This window comes from Pyrus communis, chromosome 12 (genome assembly GCF_041283825.1).
Source record: "Pyrus communis isolate YQ-2024b chromosome 12, ASM4128382v1, whole genome shotgun sequence".
NCBI classification, from domain to species: Eukaryota; Viridiplantae; Streptophyta; class Magnoliopsida; order Rosales; family Rosaceae; genus Pyrus; species Pyrus communis.
The window spans coordinates 2,749,020-2,772,727 of record NC_142576.1 but is presented as its reverse complement, the minus strand read 5'-3'; the positions used below and the strand labels follow the sequence as shown (position 1 = coordinate 2,772,727).

The 23,708-nt window shown below is 40.1% G+C and overlaps 4 protein-coding genes across 4 annotated transcripts; 1 reads left to right on the top strand and 3 right to left on the bottom strand.

Annotated features, from left to right (window-relative positions):
* Window positions 1-571: 571 nt before the first annotated feature.
* LOC137745624 (vacuole membrane protein KMS1) lies at window positions 572-4,739 on the top strand. Its single transcript, XM_068485607.2, has 8 exons — window positions 572-1,090; window positions 1,465-1,664; window positions 1,891-1,969; window positions 2,182-2,481; window positions 3,079-3,236; window positions 3,409-3,525; window positions 3,835-4,014; window positions 4,256-4,739. The coding sequence occupies exons 1-8, from the start codon at window positions 1,039-1,041 to the stop codon at window positions 4,457-4,459; spliced, it is 1,290 nt and encodes a 429-aa protein (XP_068341708.2). The 5' UTR covers window positions 572-1,038; the 3' UTR covers window positions 4,460-4,739.
* A 33-nt stretch (window positions 4,740-4,772) lies between these two features.
* On the bottom strand, window positions 4,773-5,954 carry LOC137745625 (F-box protein At1g55000). Its single transcript, XM_068485609.2, has 2 exons — window positions 5,497-5,954; window positions 4,773-5,373 (listed from the first exon to the last, which is right to left on the bottom strand). Exons 1-2 carry the CDS (start codon window positions 5,914-5,916, stop codon window positions 4,987-4,989), a joined length of 807 nt encoding a protein of 268 aa, XP_068341710.2. The 5' UTR covers window positions 5,917-5,954; the 3' UTR covers window positions 4,773-4,986.
* A 974-nt stretch (window positions 5,955-6,928) lies between these two features.
* LOC137744843 (protein AUXIN RESPONSE 4) lies at window positions 6,929-9,579 on the bottom strand. The gene is made up of 2 exons (XM_068484652.2): window positions 8,176-9,579; window positions 6,929-7,514 (listed from the first exon to the last, which is right to left on the bottom strand). Exons 1-2 carry the CDS (start codon window positions 9,403-9,405, stop codon window positions 7,275-7,277), a joined length of 1,470 nt encoding a protein of 489 aa, XP_068340753.2. The 5' UTR covers window positions 9,406-9,579; the 3' UTR covers window positions 6,929-7,274.
* A 2,795-nt stretch (window positions 9,580-12,374) lies between these two features.
* Window positions 12,375-19,826, bottom strand: LOC137744879 (protein ACCELERATED CELL DEATH 6-like). Its single transcript, XM_068484688.2, has 4 exons — window positions 18,978-19,826; window positions 18,119-18,666; window positions 17,771-18,011; window positions 12,375-12,857 (listed from the first exon to the last, which is right to left on the bottom strand). The coding sequence occupies exons 1-4, from the start codon at window positions 19,717-19,719 to the stop codon at window positions 12,436-12,438; spliced, it is 1,953 nt and encodes a 650-aa protein (XP_068340789.2). The 5' UTR covers window positions 19,720-19,826; the 3' UTR covers window positions 12,375-12,435.
* Window positions 19,827-23,708: the final 3,882 nt, after the last annotated feature.

The window sequence follows — 23,708 nt, the reverse complement described above, 5'->3', positions numbered from 1 at the left end:
ATTCTTTCCGTTAAAATTGGGATAGATTGTTACAGGTGCCAAGTCATCGGTATTTTCTTTGGAAGAAGTCTACCACAATTTATCAAAATTACTTGTAGGGATGGCTAAGTGATGGAGACCAAAATCCATTAGATATGATTTTTTATGAAACATCTAAAAGATAGACGATTTAGATTGTTGAAATAATTACGAAGCGAGCCCCATAATGACATATGCCAAAAAGTTAAAAAAAATGATGTCATAGATTTGTTTTCTACATCAATCTTAACATATTTCTATTTTTTTTTAAAAAAAAACTTCCTACTCTCACATTCTTTATCACTTTCTTCCTCTCTTCTTTTATTTCAAAAACAAAAATAAAAAATTTTCTCACGTACAATTGTATGTGCCCATATGCGAGTATATATAGATAGAATCAAAAGACAAATATTTTTACACTCTACTTAGGCCCTTAGGTTAAACTCGTTTTAATGGTTATGATTGCATTGATCCATCGAATATTTTGAAATAAAAAAATTATAAATATTTTGATTTCTCTCTCTTCTTATATCTTAAATCCAAAAATAAAACTGTCTTTCTGAACATGTTCTGGTTCATAAATTTTGAAATATCTATTCTCACCACTATCATCAAAGTTTTCCTTTCTACGGTCGTCGGTTTGAAGTCCATCTGCATATGTCACGACTGCCCAAGTCAGCCTAACGGAAGAAACTGAATTCCGACCCAAGTCAAAACCCACACTATACGTGGCACTTTCCAAGAGCCGTTCAGAGCGATTCCACATGCTCTCCGCCGCACCACATTATTCCAAATCTCCTACATGCTCTCCGCCGCACTAAATTATTCCAAATCTCCTACATGCTCTCCGCCGCACTAAATTATTCCAAATCTCCAACAAGCCCGCTAAACCGTCCTCTCTCTCTGCGCGTCCCAGCAGCTCGATTCCAATTTTCGCGCTATTTCTCTCTCTACGAATCCCTAATTTCCAATCCAAAAATCCCAAATCGCACGTATCGATTCAGTTTATAGGGTTTTTGAATGGGTCCCACCGACGCAGCCTCGTCGAATTCCACGGATTCCTCCATCTCCGGTGAGTTAATTCGCACGCAGCTTCTTGAATTCCTTTCATAATTTTCTCTGCAATTACACAATCACATTGTGGGGGTGTGTAATTTTAAATTTTCGGGAAGCAAAAATAATAATCTGAATTTAATTAATTAATTTTTATAATTTTGTAGCTAATTATGAAAGGGGAAATCAAATGGAAACAGAAGGTTTCAATTTTTGTACGTTTTTAAATAAAATGGAAATCAAACTTTTATGGGTAGGTAAATAAAAACAAAAAGTTTGCTTCTTTTAACTCTTTAAATGTGTAATCAAATTCCAATTGAGGAAAGTAGTTTTATTTGTTTCACTTTTCAGATTGAAAATGTGAAGGTTGTCTGTAATCTTTGAATTTCGCAGGACTCCGGTTGAAGCATCACCAGGAACTAGAAAATTTAACACTTACAACACAGCCGTTAAAGACATTAAAGTATTTCAATTTGGCTATTGGCCAATATGTTCGGCGTTTTATGGCGAGAGGTGGTTGGTTTCTGCTTCTAATTATGTTAGCAGGAGGTATAGGAGTGATCACTGCGACAGTTGGTGGACCTCAACAAGAGGTATTTACTCGCAGGGCGACATTTTTGTTCAGTTGCATTTAGATTTTTAGTTAGAGTAACCGTTATTTGATTAATATAGTTTGCTTAATATTGTTTGTATGAGCTGTTGGGATAAAGACTTCCCATGAATGTTGCATTATATATGCATTATCGGGCATGTTTCTTGCGTAATGTTGATGTACTTTTGGACTTTCCTTTATTGATTTTATAATTAATCAAAATGCAGCATATCCAGGAGCTTATTCGTTATCTGCAATTTGGACTCTGGTGGCTGGCTCTTGGTGTAGCATCATCTATTGGTCTTGGTAAGTGCGAGTTATATTCAAAATAGCATGAAAACTGTGAATTTCAGGTTGATGGATTTGCGCTGTCTCCAAATTCTCGTGTAGAAACATATTTATATTACACACTAAACCAAATGGAGAAGTAGCAATTGATTTTTTTTCTTTTAAATTCTGCGGTAGCATGTTTGTCACAAAACTCTGAATGATTTTTGTTGTATCACTATTTTGTGCAGGATCTGGTTTGCACACGTTTGTGCTGTATTTGGGGCCTCATGTAGCTCTGTTTACCATGAAAGCCGTGCACTGTGGCAGAGTTGACATAAAAAGTGCTCCATATGACACCATTCAGTGGAGAAGTGGGCCTTCATGGCTGGATAGAGAATGCTCTGAATATGGGACACCCCTGTTGTTATCACAGCACGGTTCAAGGGTTCCGCTTAGCAGTATATTGCCTCAGGTTCAGTTAGAGGCTATTCTATGGGGAGTTGGAACTGCACTGGGGGAGCTTCCTCCTTATTTCATATCAAGAGCTGGTGAGTACAAAACAAGAAGCTATGTTATTGTGCCTACTATTTAAGTATGTTGTGGATAAGTTCTGTCATCTTTGTATTAAGCAATATCTAGTCAAGAACAACCTGTTAGAAAAACTTCATCTAGTATAATGTTTCACATTATCTATGTTCTATTTGTATATATGCATCTCGAGCATATGTGGTTACCTAGTTGCATGTACAAAGATCATAAGATGCCTTAACATTCTACATTTCTAAAGTATCAATTTTTATGGACTTCTTGGGTAGTTGAGAGTTTCATAATCCTGCCGTTGGTTGAATAGTTTACTACAATTTCAATTTGTGGATATATATCATAGGTACCCTGGTAGCATTTCTATCTGGCTATTACTTAATTCAGAACTGTAGGCAATATAATGAAAATTGTGTCTGTGTGCACGCATGTGGCGATGTTCATATTTTACTTCATGGCCCTTTTCAAGTCAGGATAATTTTCTGGATTCCTTAATCTGACTGCATACTGCAAGGATGAGTGAGTTGGATACGTTTGAAATTTTAAACCACTAATTTTTCCCTGAACAAATTTCTCAATTTCTCCTTATCTATACTTAAGTGCAGCTAGTATATCTGGTCAAAAATTGGAAGTCATGAAAGAATTGGATTCTTCATCAACTGAAGACAGTGGAATGGTAGCTAGTCGCCTCAACCTGATGAAATCATGGCTTCTTTCACATACACAATATCTGAACTTTTTAACTATATTAGTTCTTGCTTCGGTAATTTTTCTTTCTTAATGCTACTTATACCCGTGGAGTTGCAACGTTCTTTCAACACATTTTGTACTTATCCTTTTTGCAGTGCAGCACTTTTTTAATTTCTTGGCTCTTTTTATTTTTTATATAAATATTTTTGAGACCTTTAAGGGTGTTTATTCAAAATAAATTTCAGGTGCCCAACCCTCTATTTGACCTTGCTGGTATATTGTGTGGACAATTTGGCATTCGATTTTGGACGTTCTTTCTAGCAACATTGATTGGAAAGGCATTTATTAAGACTCACATACAGGTTTGTTAACTTATAAGATATATCAAATTTTGAAGCCTCTTGATGCCTGCTCGTCCTGGCAGAGGTTTTATCTTGTTATTTTGAGGTGTTTTGCTTCATTTATGATGAGTTCTAAGAACTGTTTCTAAGGCAATCTGTGCATCACTGATTGGATCCTGCTCCGTCCAATCAGATGTTTAAACATTGCTTTGTTTTATATCTACCGAACATGCTTACCGAGGTTTATAGTTTCCTATTTAAAGATTCCTTGCATTTAACAATGCATAACTTTACATAAATTGAGGCGGTTATGTTGCCCTGTAATTGCAGACAGTTTTCATCATCTCAGTTTGCAACAATCAGCTTCTCGACTTGGTAGAAAATAAATTGATTTGGTTGTTCAGCTTTTTCCCTGGATTTGGTTTGTTCGTGCCCGACCTCATCACCAAATTACATACTGTGAAAGACAAGTATATACACGCCTCACCTCCAGTCGCCTCTAACAGCGAGGTAGTGTTTTCTGAATTACGGCTTTAGCATCCATATGTTGTGTCTAAGTTCATTTTCCATCAACATTGTTCGGGCATATTTTGGACCGAAAGTTGGGGAATGCAATCCATTGGCTAGTTGGAAAATTGAATTCTGTAAACATGTTCCTGAACCCGAGGAATTTGGTACTTCTGTTTCGAGTACTTAACAACCGGGCATGCTTGTCCTTAACATATAACTTTTCCGCATTTTTTGCTTTCAGGAGAAGAAGTGGGACTTATCATTTAGTTCGATTTGGAACACTGTTGTGTGGCTCATGCTCATGAACTTTTTCATCAAGATTGTGACGGCAAGCGCACAAAGCGTTCTCAAGGAAGAACATGAAAAGGAGCTGACTGCGTTGTCGAACAATCTGCATACATCCAAACAAAAAAGTGGTGCTTGTTGCAGCCAAGCCTCTGATTGAATCTTCCGAAGGCTGCTCCGGTTTGGTTATTTTTCTCCTTTTCTGGTATTCACAGCATTGGAGTTTAGCGGCAGAATTTTTGTATCTGCCGCGATTATTTCTCCCGTAGCTTCCACCCGTTTATCTCTCTTTCAATTTGTACGTATAAAACATGAAATGAAACATAGGTTAACCCGTAGAAGTATCTACATGTATCATATTTATAGGGGGAAGTTTATCGGCGATTCCATATCAACCGTCATTTCGTTTATTAGTGACATCTAGTCTCTACTTTGTCTAAGGAGATTCTGAGTTCAAATTTCATGAACGATAGTTAAATCGAGAAACGAAAAGCTGAACATTATTCTCTATTCAAAAGAAGCTTTCCATCAATAACAACGTTTCGACATTAAAATTACAAATCACAAGACTTACATACACTTGAAGTTGATTCATTGGCTGATAGAACAAGCATTACAAGTTGAAATTCACTTAGCAAAAGCGCTACTGGCAGAAGCGCTTATGACACAAGCAGTCCCGAACCAGCCCTAACCAAAGCCGAGGTGGGTGTTGGTCTCCCACCTAAGGTCTTGGGAGAACTGAGAGATTGCAGCTCTTGGATCGCCATCGGCAATGGACAAGTAGTAGCTTGCAGTTGCATCATCGACTCGCAGGCTTCTCCTCAGTGATTCAATCACTCTTTTCTTGCTCTGCAAAACAGAGCATGAAGAGATGCTGCCGCTGTTTATGGTTTTCGGGCCGGGGCCGCCCTCCAAATACAACACAGCCACCTCTCTCTTAGCATAATTGTCCACTTCAACATAGCACGTAGCTTCCGAAAGGATCTCCGCATTGCTTACCGGAATCAGCAATCTCTCCCGCGAGTATATTCCGTGCTCGCTCATCATGTTGTTCAATCGTTTGATGTCCATCACCTGAAAGAAATTGAATTAAGACTATGTTTGGCCGGAAACTTAAAATTGCTTATCTGTATAGAAGTACTTATGTGCTTCAAAGCAAACAGATGATAGGAATTAAGAACCAAAATGCTTGCGTACCTGAACGGAATACTTGACGGCGAGGCTGGCGAGGCTGTCCCCGCGGACAATCCGGTGAGAGATGGCGAATTTTCCGATCGAATTGTCCCTCCAGAAGCTTAACGACGCCGGCTTCCCGATCACCTCCTTCAGATTCCAAGGAGCTTTGAAGGCTTTGGCGACGATCTCCTGATCGGAGGCGACGGAGCTCCAGACTCGGCAGACGCAGCTGGAGCGAGCGAGGTCGGGAATCGGGAGCTTCTCGAAGATGAGGCGGAGGGTGTCGCGGCAAGTCAAGGCCGAGAAGTGAGAGTTCATAGGGGATATGGTGGTTGTAGAGTTGGAGGATTCGCCGACGCTTGGGGCGGTGGTGTCGGTGGCGTCGGCGTAAAGAGGGTTGAGGATGTCGTCGTCGTTTTCTTCGTCCCCGCAGCAACCCATTGACGTTTAAAGAAGCTTAGGGCCACAGCAATATAGAAGGACGAATTTTGCACTAACAGTCCCCGCATTTTATTCGGATTTTCACTTTTCTATTATGTACCTTTCTCTTATCATTTTCGTCTTCATAGTTTCCTTTTGTTTCTAATCCACCAACTTAAGTTTTCCATTGAAAATTATTAATTTCTTCTTATAAAGTTCCAAGCAAATACTTTAGTCCCTGCTCTGTTTTGATTGTGTTGTTTGAACAAAGTTAATTTTACGTAGTTTCAATTGTCGCAATTTAAATCCTTGTAATTTGTCAAATGTGATAGCATAATGACAATAGTTTGATTTTATTTGAGGATAGATTGGACTTTCTAGCAATATAAAATGCCATGTATATACTTCGATTGTATGTTAACTATGAAACTGTTTATGACAGATTTTGCTTCAATAATACATACTTATAATGAGTCTTATCTGTTTTAAGAATTTTCTCTTATATTATTTTTATATTACAATTTGATATGTATAAAGTTGTTTGGTAATGAAAATTTTCCTTTTCTCAAAAATAAAAAATAAAAACTTTCTTTGCCCATTGTATAAAGTGGAGGAAAATCTAAATGGGGAAAAAAGGAATGGCAAAGGGAAATTATAGGGAGAAAGAGGATTCAACTAAAGACAAGGTATACATATGCAAAACAATAATACTTATGTTCCCCCATTGGGAATGCACATCTCATATTCTACAAATAACGTATCCTCATCATATAACTCTATAATTGGACCGTTGAACTTATTCTCCAAATTAGAAAGCGTTTAGTTGTTCAAATGTACAAAGTAAATCAACAGTTCATTTTGAATATGTTACTTGGTACTCACACCATCACTTTCTTCCATACACTTCGAAGTCTAAATGATCTCCAATTAGAATGATATTTTCTAGAAATAATCTTCAACCGAAGATTAAGAAGTTGAACGATTCTGACTATGAAATTGATATAATGAATATACGTTATTAGAAAGAAGGGGAAGAATGAGAGGTCTTACACTCTTACTACATATACAAATAGAGAAGTATCATATTTGATCATACATATCAACCAGCTTCCTTTCTTAAATTCAGAATACAAAATACAATACATCACAAGCTTGAAAGATTCAGCAGAACAAACGTCTTCATCGAGGAATATTGTACAAACAAACAACAGTGCCTTATTCCACTAAGTGGGGTCGGCTGATCGAGGAATATTCTACGTTAGATAAAAACTTCCAAGCGTTGATGGCAGAGCAAAAGGATTAATCCAGTGGCCTGAATCTGCTTTCTACCTCAACCGCATGGTGACTTGGGAAAAAAGTTGAAAACACAATAAAACTCATCAACTTGCCAATCCATGACCATGGCCAAGACCGTACGCATCAGGATAACTAGCTCCATGACTATGATGGTGGTCATGCCCGTCACCATGGTCATGGTGATGATGGTCGCTGATTTTTGCTTCATCGAGCATTTTCTGAATATGCTCGGGGAACGGCTCTTCTTCAACCTTTCTGACAGTTGCAGGCAATGAGGACACAAAATAAGAAATATTTTCAGCTACCTCATCAGCTGCGTCCTCCTGCATCAACCAAATAAATAGAACAGCTTATTAAAACTTCCACAACAGGCGATGAGAAGACCTCGAAACAGAGCGATTTCTTGAACTACATGGCATATTGTTCAACAAAGGACGAAGTTGGTCCGTAAAAATGGAAAGTAAAATCAAACTCCTTTGCATAAAGTAGGCAAAATCATTAAATATTTTTTATTTCACTAACAACATTGTCCCAATACACTAGGTATCCTGACCTGTCGACTACAACATTGGTAAGATAGGTATAAATCCTTCCACAAACCGCGCAACTACATGTTCAAGCAAGAACCATCTGGTTGTATTGATTCGGCCGGCTGTCCAAGAGCTAGCCTCCTCCACCCAGCAACCGATGCCCTTTGTGAATATACCATTATATCGTAATCTTTAACAGCAATTTTAAGTCATAAATTTCTAGTGACATGCAGTACAAAGTCAATTTCACAACCAAACAGGGACATTGTCTTGTGTCCCCTGGAAACAAGTTTACTCGCTAAGTAAGTTTCATAATTTCCATCATACAGAATTTTTAACAGTATTATTCCAAGGAAACCAAGACCTAGGCAAACGTATCCTAAATATTGAGATTTTTAGCCCTGTCACATACAAGAAAAACAAGCAGTAGTTCATGAATATATCGAATCCTCACCTGAGGCCACCGCCCGCCGGAATGGGTGACAAAAGTTGCCTGTGGAAGTGCACTTGCAACACGGTTTCCCTCTTCACTCCATTCCTTGGACCAATTGCTAGACCAAAGCACCTGCATTGGCACACCTTTCAATCCATCCGAACCCCCCCATTCTGCTATATCAAAGCTATGATTCAACTTCTTTCCCATCCCAACAATGGCCCTAGTCCCATCCCTACCCTTCAACAGAAGTCTATGTGCATCGATATCCGAAACATCAATCCCCCTTGAGCAACTCATTTTAACCAACCAAGCATAAGCATGTGAAAACCTCAGCACAAACTCCCTAATCATTGGCACTCCCAAAACCCACAAAGGCAAAGCACCCGTCGATCTGGGTGAGGTATCAACGAGCGTTACACTCCTCACCGATCCCACATTTTCCAAAACCCAATTGGCAACCATCCCCAAAGCTGAATCATGCAACACCAAATGCACAGGAGCTAAACCTGTCGTCTCAATTACTTGCCCCAGCACCTTACCAATCTCCTCGGGACCCATTTCAACCGGCTTCACAACCTTCTGTTTCGAAACCCGAGCTTCGATTTCCTCATACGGCATCTGCCCTGTTTCGATTATCCGATCAAATGCCCAAAACAAACCCTTTTCCTGAATTTCACCATATAAATTCCAAAACCTCCCTAAAATCCCAGTTTCCCCCTCTCCAACCTCCACCACCGATTTGTCCGAAAACCCGTTTCCGGGCAAATCAAACACAACCGCACGAACCCCTTTGGACCCTAAAAATTTAACAACTTTTCGAAAAGAGTAGGAGCTGAGTCCCAGCCCATGAACAATAACAACATTTTCCGATCCCACAGAACCTTTCTCAGTACAAAAAACTTCAACCGGGTTCTGATTCGGGTGAGTTTGTACCTTTATGGTGCGACCCTTGGAGTAGTGCTGGCGGAGAGCGGCTGGCAGGCTCAAAAACCAAGACTTCGGGTCTTGCGGGGAAAGAGAGGAGAGAGAAATGAAGACGACGGTGACGAGAGAGACAGTGAGAGTGAAGTAGAACCAGAAAGCGAATGGATTTTGAGAGTTTTGCGGTGGCTTTGGCGGCGGCGAAGTGCGTTTTGGTGGTGGTGGTGGAGTTGGCTTGATCTCTTGTGGTGGCGACCGTTTCGGTTTCGGTTTCGGTTTCGGGTCGCGGCGGTGTTGGTCTTCGTCTTCCTCTGTGATGGTCACCATTGAAAAAGCTTGAAGCTTTCGGGAAATGGGGAGTTCGAATTGAACTGGGATTTCGGTTGGTTTTTGATCTGCGGAGAAGAACTGGAAAGTAAAGTGACAAAGTAAGAGAGAGAGGGAGAAGGAAAAAAAAAACAGAGGAACGACTTTTTGTGTGTGCTTTTTCGTTGGAGCTCTTAGGTGAGAAGGAAACGGCATGTCGTTACGCTGTGTATACACATACAGACTGACATTCTCCAAAGGCCCCGCTCTTGACTATCCGAAATTGCACCTCTCCATCTCCGCCAAGCCTTCTTCGGAGCTCCAAAATAAGAATTCCGGTTCGGAGCCCCGCTATTTACCTTTATTACCAAAGAGAAACATGCATGCGAAACATGCATGCTTGATAGACAGATGGTTTCTAATAATGTCATTATTGATTAAACATAACAAGTTTTTTTTTTCATTATGGGCAATGACGAGACAAGTACACTTTAATTTTAATATTGTATTAAGCGAGAAAATTAAGCCATAAGTTAGGCCACAAAATGGTGCTTGGCTGGGAAGAAAAAATTGTGATCGTGATTCATTCTCAAAGCCTATAAATAGGCTTTTTCCATCAAAGTGTCAAGCATCGCAAAATTATATTTGAAACAAAGCAACATGAAATAAGCAAAACATTTTTGGCTTCTCTAGTTTTCTTGGTTTGTTTCAAGAAATAAGGTTTTGCTTGAGTGAGTGAGTGGTTTGGTTTTATATTCTGGTTTGTGAGTAAAACCAACAGGGTGTATTTGAGATTTTATTGGGAAGTGAGGTTGAAGGTTAAAGAGTGTTCTTCTTGTATTCCACATGTTACCTTGTTAATGAAAGTGAGTATCTCCCTCCCCTGGACGTAGGCAAATTGCCAAACCACGCAAAATTTCTTCTTGTTATTTTCTCTGGTTATCTTTGCTTTAATTTTCCCATATCATCTTTACCGACGGTACCGCAGTCAATCCGCTTCCGTTGCACAACAATGCTCTTATATTCCCAAGCTTACTACTGACTCACTGACATAACTAGGACCGTACATTTTGGTGAACCTACCTCGCGACAAAAAGAATGCCTTACCCGAGTTTTTCAGGTACACAATTAATGTACTTGAGTATTCGACTCCTCGTACTGACTAATTTTTTGCATTTGAGATCCGATTGTCTTTTGAGTTTTCTGATAAAGTTTGCAATTGCAGGGTCATATAGCTCTTGATGAGGCAGCATTCCATGAAAACACGCCCAGTTTTGTGTTAGATGCATTTGCTCGATCTTCCCTTTGGAAGATAGGACTGGATTTTCGACACGGTTTTTTTCTTGAATTTCTATCAAATTATCATAAACATTTTCCTTTCGGAGATGAGCTAAATTATTTTTACGTTGCCTTTAATTGTGGTAGGAACTGGGCATGGTGTGGGAGCTGCATGATTGTTATTCCATACTATTTCACATGTTCATCCTCATACAGAATCTCCTTATTGTGAAAGAATCGGCAGGCCAAATCGTTTTGGAGGAATTTGCTACCTGGGATTTGAAAAACTCACATTTGTCCCGATTCTGGTATGCTTTGGTTACCTAGTAGTTCAATTGGTTATGTGTGTGACCTTTTTCAGTGAGTGGTTAACCAATGCATTACTGCTGGAATACCTTTTAGTTTCCCTCAGACGAAGAAACCAAATTTGACGTAGAGCAATCACCCTATTCACATTGGCTTTTACCTTTAGCATTGCTCTGGTGTTGGAATGGTTTTACTTCTACATGCCGAGCTAGAACCGCCCCTACAACTTTTAGTTATTCGTCCTTAAAAGAAGGGGCGAAATGGCTGGTTTCTATGGTTTTTCTTTTCATACGGTTTTTGCCATGCAGGATAAAATGATCAGACTTATCTTTGCTTTCTGCTGCGGAGTTTGATTGCCTTGATGATTACCATTCACAAGTTTGGGAGAAGGTTAGTACCACTCTTCTAAAAATCCTTGCCTAGGCACAAGGCGGTTGGTCATCGTCCCGATTAATGCCTAAGTGTTTAAAAATTAAGAAATAGTGTCTAGGCCTGTTGAGACACCCGCCTAAACTGCCTAGATTACTTTCATTTTGCATTTTATTTTTTCCAATAAATTGTAAAAGACTTGTTGAATACGTAAATGAATACACATTATATGTATGTTTCCCATGTTTTCATTATATTCCAATACTTTCTAATATATATGTCATTCTATTTTGTAGTTCATAATAAAATTATATACATTTTAAGTATAAATAGACATTTATTTACACGAAATATAATAGATTTACTTAAATCCGCCTAGCCCTCAGCTCGCCACCCGACTAGCGCATAAAGTCTTTTGGAACCTTGGTTAGTACAGATCAGGAAACCGTTTTGGCTTGAGGGGTTATGTGTATATTGAATAAAAAGCTCATGTCGGGTGTGCGCGTCTGTGCGTGTATAGAATTATTTTTGTCGTGTATAGAATTATTTTTGTCTTGCTGTATAATTAAGTCGTTCCAGATTCAGTCTGGATATTAGAACTAACCTTAAGGTTTCACAGGTCTCCTCTCTTGTGGAGGGTTCTGCTCGTCAATGGCTTTGGGCTGGGACAACACAAGGCCGCTTGTGAAGCAGTGATTCGTATTTCTATCCATCAATCTCTCTCTCTCTTCTCCCATGTTGTACACAAGAATAGTAGCTAGCCACAACGATAAGCCGATCAAATATATAATCTTGTACATACTTTGCTCCGGAGGCAGTGATATTTATCAAAATTATTAAATTGTTCAATTGAATTCAGTAACGTACTTTTGTATTCCGAGCACTCATAAACTAATTTAGCACAATATTACATTTAAGTAAGAGATAGTTATTGGCATTCCACAGTTGTCCTACGCATTTCATTTATGAAAAATACAGACAGATACATGAAGGACACGCAAAGATCCTTATTACTCCTCACACGCTACTCAACATGCTTTGTCTTTGTAACTTTCCATAGCATTGATTTCGAATCGACAGTTCAATCTTCTTTCATAATCAATCGTCAACATCGTCATACTTGGGTATGTTCAGTAACATATGGAAGACACAACGTAAAACGAAACATGTAATGCGATGCTTAGTAGAAATCGGGATGATCAATGGAACAAGCAACAGTATTACAACGACGAGGAAGATTGAACCCGTGATGACAACGAATATGGCAAGCCAAGTAAGGTTACTTGTTACTAAAGCAACACCAGCCATGAACGCCACAAGCATCATCGAAAGAGCTAAGCCTAAAATTGGTAGTCCAACTTTTGAACAAGCGTAACTCATATCACCCGTCTGTGCCCACAAAAGACCAATTGCAACAGTGATTGAGCTATACATTGCTATGGTGTTGCATATCAAGAATGTTTGGAATAGCCAATCTGTAACCAAAGTTGACTTGCCTTCGTCCCTTCCAGAGCTCATATTGTTAAATGAGATAAGTATGCACATGCAGTGCAGAATCCTAGTTGGCAAGCATGGGTTGAGATCAGTATGCACATGCAGTGCAGATTCCTATTCGTTATGCACTGAGATCAGTATGCACATGCAGTGCAGAATTCTATTCGTGCTATTGCATCTGAGTGCTATTGTGTGCTGTGACTGTGCTGCTGCATGTGTGGCGTGCAGTCATTTGCATTTTTAAATTGTAAAGATTGTATGTTGAAGTGTATATAAAAAGCCTTCCCGTAAGACCTTGTAAAAGGTGATTAAGATTGAATATCAGAAAGTATAACATGGTATTGAGCCTTTTTTTGGTCTAACGACATCGATTCTCCTTTTCTTCCCACGCTTTAATGGCTGAGAACAATGTTGTCCCCTCCTCCTCTACTTCCCCTCATCCGTTCCACCCCTTCACCACTGTCGTTAACATCAAACTTGACAGGACCAACTACCCACTGTGGTTGGCCCAAATTCTCCCAATTCTCAAGAGCAGAGATCTGATGGGATATGTTGATGGAACGATGGAGTCTCCTCCCAAGCATCTGCCGGGTGTAACAACTGTGAACCCTGCGTACACTGCATGGGTCCAACAGGATCAAATGATCCTTAGTTGGATCAATGGCTCGTTGACGGCTTCTGTCCAGTCTATCGTGGCGAGCAAGAGGATTGCTCGAGCCACCTGGGAAGCACTCGAGCAACGGTATGCCTCTACTTCACAAAACAGGATTTTGTTTCTGCGAAATGAATTATTGCAGACGAAGAAAGGTGATCTAACTGTGGCCGATTACCTTGATCGCATGAATGCGATTGCTGACAACCTTGCCCTAGCAGGGCAACCAGTGAGTGATGATGAACTGGTCCAGATTGTGTTAAACAACTTAGGACCTGCCTTCGAGATGACTGTCAGTGCTGCTCAAGCTCGTGATTCTCCAATCACTTACCCTACTCTTGAGGCACTGTTGTTAACTACTGAGCGTAGAATGGCTGCGTACACTGCTCCATTGGTGGAATCTGCGCAGGTCAATGCTTTTGTTGCTTCTCGTGGTCGAGGTGGTGGCCGCACTCGAGGGACTGGGAGAGGTGCTTCCTCATCCTATCGAGGTAACATGTTCAACCAACGAGGAAATGGCCCTCGAACCAACAACAACTCTCGCACCATGCCATGTAGTGGAGAGCGGGTTGTCTCTAATGGTGAAAGAATTGTTTGTCAAATCGGTGGCAAACCAGGTCATCCGGCCCTTGATTGTTATAATAGGATGAATTCTGCGTTTGAAGGACGAATTCCCACTCAACGCCTTGCAGCCATGTCGTCTGCCCCTGTCACTCTCAACAAACAACAGAATGGTACCTGGCTGTTGGATACTGGCGCAAATGCTCACATAACTCCTGAGATTCAGAACCTTGTTAACCCTAAAGAGTATAATGGTAATGAAACTATTGGAGGTGTAGGTAATGGCTCTGGCATTTCTATCTCTCATTCTGGTTCAAATAAATTACATACTCCAACTTGCTCGTTTGACATGCATAATATCTTCATTGTCCTTCTGCCTCCCAAAATATACTTTCTGCGCATAAGTTCATTTTGGACAACAATTGCTATCTTCTAATCTTTCCCTATTATTTCCTTGTTAAGGACCTCAAGACTCGGAAGACGCTTTTCCGAGGGAGATGTGAGAATGGATTATATCCATTTCCATGTGGCACTGGACAACTCAAACATCCAATTTCAGCATTTGTAGGCCTTCGGTGTTCGGTGAATACATGGCATGCAAGACTAGGTCACCCTGCCACTTCTATAATTAAGTTTTTAATTTCCAATAAATTGGTACCAATTCACGGAACTTCAAATGTAAGTTTTTGTCAGTCGTGTCCCTTAGGCAAGAGTACAAAGTTACCTTTCAAATTGTCTGAGTCAATGTCTCAATCTCCTTTGCAACTTCTACACTCTGATGTGTGGTGTTCTCCCATTAATTCTAATGAAGGTTTTCGTTATTACGTTTTGTTTGTGGATGACTACTCTCGTTATTCTTGGATCTTTCCTATGAAAAACAAGAGTGAAGTGTTCGAAATCTTTGTTACATTTAAGGCCAAAGTTGAAAAAATGTTTGATTTGTCCATTAAAACCCTTCAATGTGATGAAGGTGGCGAGTATAAAAGCCATGCCTTTCAAAAATTTCTCAATGATAATGGCATTTCACAACGATTTTCTTGTCCTAAACACCCTGAACAGAATGGAATTGCCGAGAGAAAACATCGACACATTATTGAAACAAGTATAGTCATGCTTTCACAATCTCACATGCCCAACAATTTTTGGTTTGATGCCTGTTCCACGGCAGTTTACTTGATAAATCGTTTGCCAACTAAACTTTTGTCTTATGCATCCCCTTAAGAGAAACTTTTTCAAAAAAAAACCAAAGTATGATGTTTTAAAGGTGTTTGGTTGTCGATGCTTTCCTTGGTTAGTGCCTTATACCCAAAATAAACTTCAACAAAAATCCAAAGCTTGTGTTTTCTTGGGTTATTCACTGAATCATCAGGGCTACAAGTGCTTGGATCTGTCTACAAGACGCATTTATGTGTCTCGCCATGTCCTATTCGATGAGGACTGTTTCCCTTTTCAGGGACTCACATCTTCTTCAGAAAGCGTCACATCTTTAGGTACATTTCTGACCCCAGATTTCTTATTGACATTTGACACCCCTAGCAGATCTAATTTGCATCAACCACTTAACCCTAATACTGCTGTCTCATCTCTTTCCCAAGACGTTAACCCTAATCCAACCACTCTTGCCACATGACCCTCTCCAACTGACACCCATCCTAACCTTATTTCATCTCAACCTTGCCCTACAATACCTGTGCCATCCCCTACTATCCAGTCTATTGCACCATCAAATGAGCAAGTCGCTGAACATTTTGAACCTGTGCTCCCTGCTACTCCTGATGCTCCACACTATCACGTTACTACTCGTTCCAAGTCAGGGATTCATAAACCCAATCCCAAATATGCCATGCATTTAACTGTTGACACGTTACCTGTTGAACCAACGTGTTTCAGTCAAGCTGTTAAGTATCCGGAGTGGAGAAATGCGATGAGTCAAGAATTTAATGCATTGCAGCGATGTGGAACTTGGAGTTTGGTTCCCCATCATTCCAACATGAATTTGCTTCCTAACAAGTGGGTGTTTAAGTTGAAGAGACGTGCAGATGGTACGATTGAACGACATAAAGCGAGGCTTGTCGCCAATGGGTTTCATCAACAGGCTGGAGTGGATTACAGTGAGACCTTTAGTCCTGTTGTCAAGCACAGTACGATCAGGCTTGTTTTAAGTCTTGCTGTGTCTAACAAATGGCAGGTCAGGCAGCTTGACGTGCAAAATGCGTTTCTGCATGGGTTTCTGAAGGAAGAAGTTTACATGCGCCAGCCGCCGGGGTTTGTTGATCAGCAATTCCCAAATCATGTGTGTAAACTTCAACGTAGTCTTTATGGTTTGAAGCAAGCGCCCAGGGCTTGGTTTCAAAGGTTCTCAGATTTTTTGCTCGAACTAGGGTTCCAGGAATCCACATGCGACTACAGTTTATTTGTGTTCAGACACAACGGTGTGTATTTGCTTCTCCTAATCTATGTGGATGACATATTCATCACAGGCAATAGTTCTCACCAAATATCCCGATTGATTCAGCGCTTGGGTACGTTGTTCTCCATGAAAGACTTAGGAACCCTTCATTATTTTTTGGGGGTTGAAGTCAACTATTATGGGACTGCTATGCATCTCTGTCAATCTAAATATGCATTGGACTTGCTATCTCGCACCAAATTTACTGAAGCCAAGCCTATATCTACTCCCGTCTCATCCGGTCAAAAGCTCAGTGCGCATGGGGGCGAACTGTATGACAAACCAGATGTGTATCGTAGTGTGGTTGGAGCACTACAATACCTGACAATTACATGCCCAGATTTGTCCTATGTTGTCAACCAAGTATGCCAATTTATGCATGCTCCCCAAACAACTCACTGGATGGCCGTCAAACGAATTTTACGATATTTGAAGGCCACGCATACTCATGGTCTTCTCTATAAACCTGGACCTACTCAACTCAGTGCTTTCTCTGATGCGGATTATGCAGGGAATCCGGATACTCGTCATTCAACTGGAGGCTTTTGTATATATCTTGGTTCCAACCTTATATCCTGGAGTTCAAAGAAGTAGAAGACTGTTTCTAGGTCTAGTGCTGAAGCCGAGTACAGGCAGTTGGCATACACTGCGGCTGAGCTCTCTTGGTTAAGATCATTATTCAAAGATCTGCATTTGTATTTGGTTCGTCCTCAAATCTGGTGTGACAATATATCTTCCATAGCTCTCGCGTCTAATCCAGTTTTTCATGCACGAACTAAACACTTGGAAGTTGACTATCACTATGTACGGGAGCAGGTGGTTCATGGGCAATTATTGGTTAATTATCTTTGTTCGCAAGATCAACTTGCTGACCTGTTTACCAAAGGTCTGTCTTCGTCTCGGTTTAAGTTCCTTGTCTCCAAGCTTCCTGTTGTTCCACAACCTGTCAGCTTGTGGGGGGCTGTTAAATGAGATCAGTATGCACATGCAGTGCAGAATCCTAGTTGGCAAGCATGGGTTGAGATCAGTATGCACATGCAGTGCAGATTCCTATTCATTATGCACTGAGATCAGTATGCACATGCAGTGCAGAATTCTATTCGTGCTATTGCATCTGAGTGCTATTGTGTGCTGTGACTGTGCTGCTGCATGTGTGGCGTGCAGTCACTTGCATTTTTAAATTGTAAAGATTGTATGTTGAAGTGTATATAAAAAGCCTTCCCGTAAGGCCTTGTAAAAGGTGATTAAGATTGAATATCAGAAAGTATAACACATATATCCACCTGGGATCGTGAAGCCAGCAGTAAAGGTTACAGTGGCTACGAGTGTCGACACCAGTAGGAGATTATTGACAGTCAGTATATGGCTACTAGCGTCCTCGGGGACAACAGAAAGAAATGCTCTCCTTTGCTTGGTGACGTTGAAATAAATAGCTTCCGTTGGCTTTACTTTGGAAGAAATACTCTTCTCTGGAGAACGCGAAGCACTTGCTAATGTCAAGGCCATGACCGTTAGAGGCTGCAAGGAGAAGGAAATTGCGGTTAATTAAGGGAATTGTTATGAACACTGAGAAAATTCAATCTGCACTCGTTCAGGAAATAAAATGTGTTGAAGAAATTACTTACCCGGCGAAGAAACAAGGTTTTTTCGCCCATCAAGGACGTTCGTGCAATGTCCATTGCTGAGATGCCTGCACTGTTCCTAACGCTGAAGTTAACTCTCTTATTTGATGCTATAATGCTGACAGTCTTTGGGTACCCTTGCCATACGGCTAAATGCAGATGATTGTTTCCAAATTTATCCTTTTGATTAATCAACACTTGAAACTCGAACCTGCCAAGAATATATTTGACCACGTTGTCTCTTCGATGACAAACTGCCGTGTGAAGAATATTCCATTTGTTTTTGTCAAGCAAGTCCCTTGGCTGTGGGCAATGTTTGAGAAGCAAATCAACAATCGTGATGTGGCCTTTTCTGGAAGCCAAATGTATGGGAGTGAAGCCATTTTTGTCCTCTTTGTTTGCGACAGCTGAATCTCCGTCAGTTGCTAGCATAGTTCTAACAGTTTCAAAGTCACCTATGTATGCCCCAAGCGTGTGAGGAGTCATCCCCTGTTCATCCGTTGCCCCAACCAGAGATGAAGAAATGCATAGCAGGACTATGTTTATGATTTCTACAAGAATTTTACGAATAGTTGTGTGAAGAAAAGGAAACAACAATGCTATTTCGGCACTCAAAACTGACATACCTGCTAAACACAACCTCTAATAGAAGTGGTGAACCATAACATTGTGTGTTTAACATCACTTATATATAAAAGTGAAACGCAGAAAGAATGGATGTTCGTCAGAAATTAACTATGTTCTGTATTAACCTGGCGCGAATCACTTGGAACTCAGACATAATACAACACTGACGAACTAAGCTCCCTTATAATTTCAACAAAAAAAAGGTCAAACAAAATTTGTGGTACACAAAAATTACCTCTGTTCCTTCCTAGAATGGCAGCGCGCAGAACTGAGTTTCCTTCCCATCGTTCCTCAGGAAACTTGTCAAGGGGCAACCGACTAGGTCTGCCAAATATCATATGTTTAAAGAGCTCAACATTCCCAGCTTCAGCGGCCATGGACAAGGGAGTCTTGCCATACATATTTGGAGAAAACCTCGATTCGTCATTATTAATCAAGAACTTAGCCACCTCTTGTTGGTGATTTTCCATGGCAACATGCAACGCGGTTTTCCCTCTCGTATTCTTCTCAACCAGTAGATTATAATTGTTAGTTTGGGAAATTTCCACCAGAAAGCAGACCGTTGATAGATGTCCGGCGGATGCTGCTAAATGAAGTGGAAGGTTTCCTTCATTGTTTTGTTTCAGGACTTGCGACGGATGTAGCTCGGCTATCAGTTTGACACTCTCCAGATCGCCCACACTTGAAGCCAAGTGAATAATGTAATTCCCAAGGGTGCTTCTCTGTTTGAACATTTCTAACCTGAGCTTTGGACTTGTATAGTTCGGATCATTGACAATTGCTACATACTCACGTATTTCAGGATCCATGCATTTGTCAATATTCTCCTCCTCCTCCTCCTCCCAATTCCATTGCTCTGCAGTGTTCACCATCTCGATATCTTCCACGCCGTGCTCATGATCATGAGCGGCACCCTCTTCCATCTTAGCCAAGGTTTCAATGCCTTGTCTTGAACTTGAAGCAGCCATGGTGTACATGTGCGCTACCTCGACCAACTGGCCAAAATAAAGATTGATGGAAACACTATATATAACTCGTACCAAGAAAAGAAGAAATTGCGAAACAAACTAGAGGAGGAGGAGGAGGAGGACGATGTCCGACTCCAAACTGATGATGCAAGATCAGGTCATACAGTCAGTAAGATGTTCATACTTCATGATCGAACATTGAAGTCATTATTTTGTTTTATTTTCTTAGGTCAACCAACAGTTCTAACAAAGTAATAACAATTAAAAGAAGGAGGAAATAATATTTTTCTGTTCACACCTGCTTTAATTTTTATGTTGAACAGTGAATTTACGAATGTATCCGTAGCTGGTAGTTGGCGGGGTTCCTGCAACGAGAGAAATGGGCGTGGTGCTGTCACGTCCTTAAAGGGATGAAAAATCCCTTCGTTTTCCATTTGCTTTCATCGTTATCCTTTCCTCACCTGCAAACTTTCCCTTTCACTGCGCCCTCGACTTGAGAAAAACCACAACACACGAACCAAGCTGCGGCTTCAATCCGCCTCACGGATCTCGTCCTCTCAAAACCCATCTGGTTAGATTCCGAACCTTACCCCAATTGTATTTTCTGTCTGTTTCTGCGCTTTTGAAAGGTTTCAGGGTCACTGAGATTTCTACACTGAGCTCTCTGGTTTTGTATAGTTTGGATCACTGAGATTTGCTGCATGCTCGTATACTTCAGGATCCATGCATTTGTCAATACTCTCCTCCTCCTCCTTCTCCCCCTCCTCCTGGTTCCATTGCCCTGCGCTTGGGTTAATATTTAAACTTTGGGCTTCAAAGAAAAGGAAGCCCAAATGAGCTCAATAAAGAAGGTTTGGCCGAAGCCTAGGGTCAAGCCCAGGTCATCAATCTCAAGATAAAATGACAGCCTCCATTAAATGCAAAGACTAGGTGCTTACAAGAGAAGTGATACCCTATGGAAATCCACCTACTTCCAGCCCAAAAGTACTTTTGGATGGCAGAACATGTAAAAATGCTGATGATTCATTACCCTTCAGTTACTTTCGGGCAAGAACAGAAACAACACAGTTGAGTTAATTCATCCATAAAAGGAGGAAGAAGGCCCAGAGACAAGGATACTCAACCAATCAAATAAACAAACATACAAACTCTGCTCTCAAGTCAGATTTGCATCTAGAAGTTGTAATCAGCCCCAGATTTCAGTCCTTTTCATGATCATTCCCTACAAAAGCCATCTTTTGTCTAGATTATTAGCTATGCTACCTTTCTCCAAATGTTGTAGTATCGATTTTCTTGTATAAACTCGTTTACCCCTCATCCTTCTTTATTACTCAACCCTTTGTAACTGCAAAGAAAAAAGATTGCAAGACGCTTTAACCTTACCTGACAAGATGAAATCTTGCCCACTTTCTTTGATTTTGCCTTTCTATTAATAGATTTGGTGTTATAATGTATCCCTCAATATATATGCCAATCATTTTCGGTCTCTTGATAATCCAAAGTTCTAGTAACTCTTAGATCCGGTTCACTTAGCACTACTATCGTAAAAGTAAATGAAACTGATGCCTTGATCAGATATGAACCCCTCCCCTTTAAAAGCATACAAGATAACAGAAGTCCTTGATCTCAAGGCATAGAAAAGAACTTAATGTGGATTTAACTCATCCATGACAATCCTTTGATGATGAGAAGTCAGAATAACTTGAGGCGCAAGTAATTGGCTTAAATACACTCATTCTACATCTGTCATACATAGATGGCAGTGGCACGCCTTAGCACTAAGTTAGTTTTGATTGCGAGCCTCTCGGCTTACATCTAAGGCCTGACAAAGGCACCTTCCATAACTAACTTTGCCCTCTTCTTGCAGCCCGACAAGCAAGCGAGAGCTCGACAGTCAACCAAAATGTCAACACCTTGGGGAGCTGTGTGCTCGAGCTAGGAACCCTTCCCATCAAAATTCCTGCTCGAACACCCTGCAGTGTTCGCCGTCTTGATATCTTCCACGTAGTGCTGATGCATGGTTCGCCATCTCGATATCTTCCACATTGTGCTCATGATCATGAGCCAGCCCCCTCTTCCATCTTTGCCAAGGTTTCAATGTCTTGTCTTGAACTTGAAGCAGCCATGATGTATATGGACACTGCCTCAACCAACTAACTAAAATAAAGATTGATGGAAGCACTATATATAACTAGTATCAATAAAAGAAAAGAAAATGAGAAGCAAACTAGAGGAGGAGGAGGAAGATGTCCAATCTCCGAACTAATGATGCAAGATTAGTTCATAGAGTATATAAACACATACACGTTATACTAACGATATTGTAAGATTGGGGGTTATTCGTACCTCGGAGTCCATCATGAAAGCTACCTAACGCCAAATATTAATGCATGTGTACACACATATACACACATACATACATATAGGAAGCCAGGGAAGGGATCTTTATTTTTCAACTTGTACCTCATAGATTATTCTTGCAAAAAATTAGCCAAATCACAAATATTTGAGGCATCTAATTGAGTAAAAAGAAATTGACGAATACTTTGTTTTCTAAGAAACATTAAAATTTCATCGTGATAATTAAATAGGCAAATTATTTTGTATTGAATTGAATTTTTTCAAGGATCGTTGAAGTTCGTTGTGGATGGGGTCCCATAACTAATTCCCTCTTTTGAAAAAAATGAGGATCCTTTCCCTTAAAGGGTCTGCATACATACATTATATTAACAATATTGTATGACTGGGGGGTTGTTCATACATCGGAGTCAGTTCTATGAAGGTTCCATACCACGACAACATCGGAGGAAAGTGGATGAACTATTTTGGTTAAACCACACAATTGGTCAATCACAATAAATTGCTATCAAACTCCTCATTCATGTAGCCTGAGGGTTGTTCATACATCTGAGTCAATTCTACGAAGGTTCCATACCACGATAGCATTTGACGAAAGTATATGAACGATTTTGGTTAAACCACACAATTGGTCAACCACAATAAATTGTTATCAAACTCGTCATTCATGTAAGAGTCGAATTATTTATAAGTAAAAAGTAATATCATTTAATCGTAATATTAGTGTTGGGCTATAGAACCAGTATTATTTCTGTAAAGAAAGAAAGGTTTTTTTTTTTTGTAACCGGCTAAGGAAATTCATAGATGAATTTTGACGCGCGTGATTTATAAGATTATTTAGTAACACCAGTATATTCTTTAAGAAGCTAAAGGACCTTAATCTTTAAAAAGTCAAGCAACCATTAGTCAGTGATGAAGCTCAGGATATGATAAATGTGTAAACTTGTGTTAAATTGTATGCGGTAAGATAGCAAACATACACCCTAAGGAAGTCCATGACATCAGGGGACAAGGGTGAAGCATCGGATGCATAAAACGAACGCATCCTCCAAGCTTTGCCTTAATTTTGTTGAATACCAAGCTGTCCCAAAGCAGAGATGCATTTGAACCTGAAATTATTGGACAATGTAGGGTTTTGGCGAAAGATTGAAGCTAACTATGAGACTGTTTAGTTATTAGTATAATTTACCACTCATGATGGAATGCTTCTGCACTCTTTTTTTTTAATCACCTCTTGCACAAATGTTTTTCTTAATTATTAAATTAAACAATTTAAATAAGAATTTGGAGTCATAACTGTGGATACAAATTTCCGTCGTCTTCTCATTTGACGAAAAATGCACCTGCAAAATAATAACATCTAAGATTAAGGCCACACAATGATTTTTTTTTTTTGGGGGGGGGATGATTTGGCCGAAGAATCTTTGATGTTAAAGTTAGAATTCTGAAAAGAATGTGGATAGGAGTTTGTGGGTAGCAAATGGTTCGTTTTTTAGTGGGAGAATATGGCTATTTACAAGGGAGTGGCCGACCATATATGGTGAATTTGTGTGAATAATCGTAAGATATTATATGAAATAATGTTTTGCGATTAACATGACAATTAATTCTAAATTAAATAGAAAAATTGGGAGTTACCT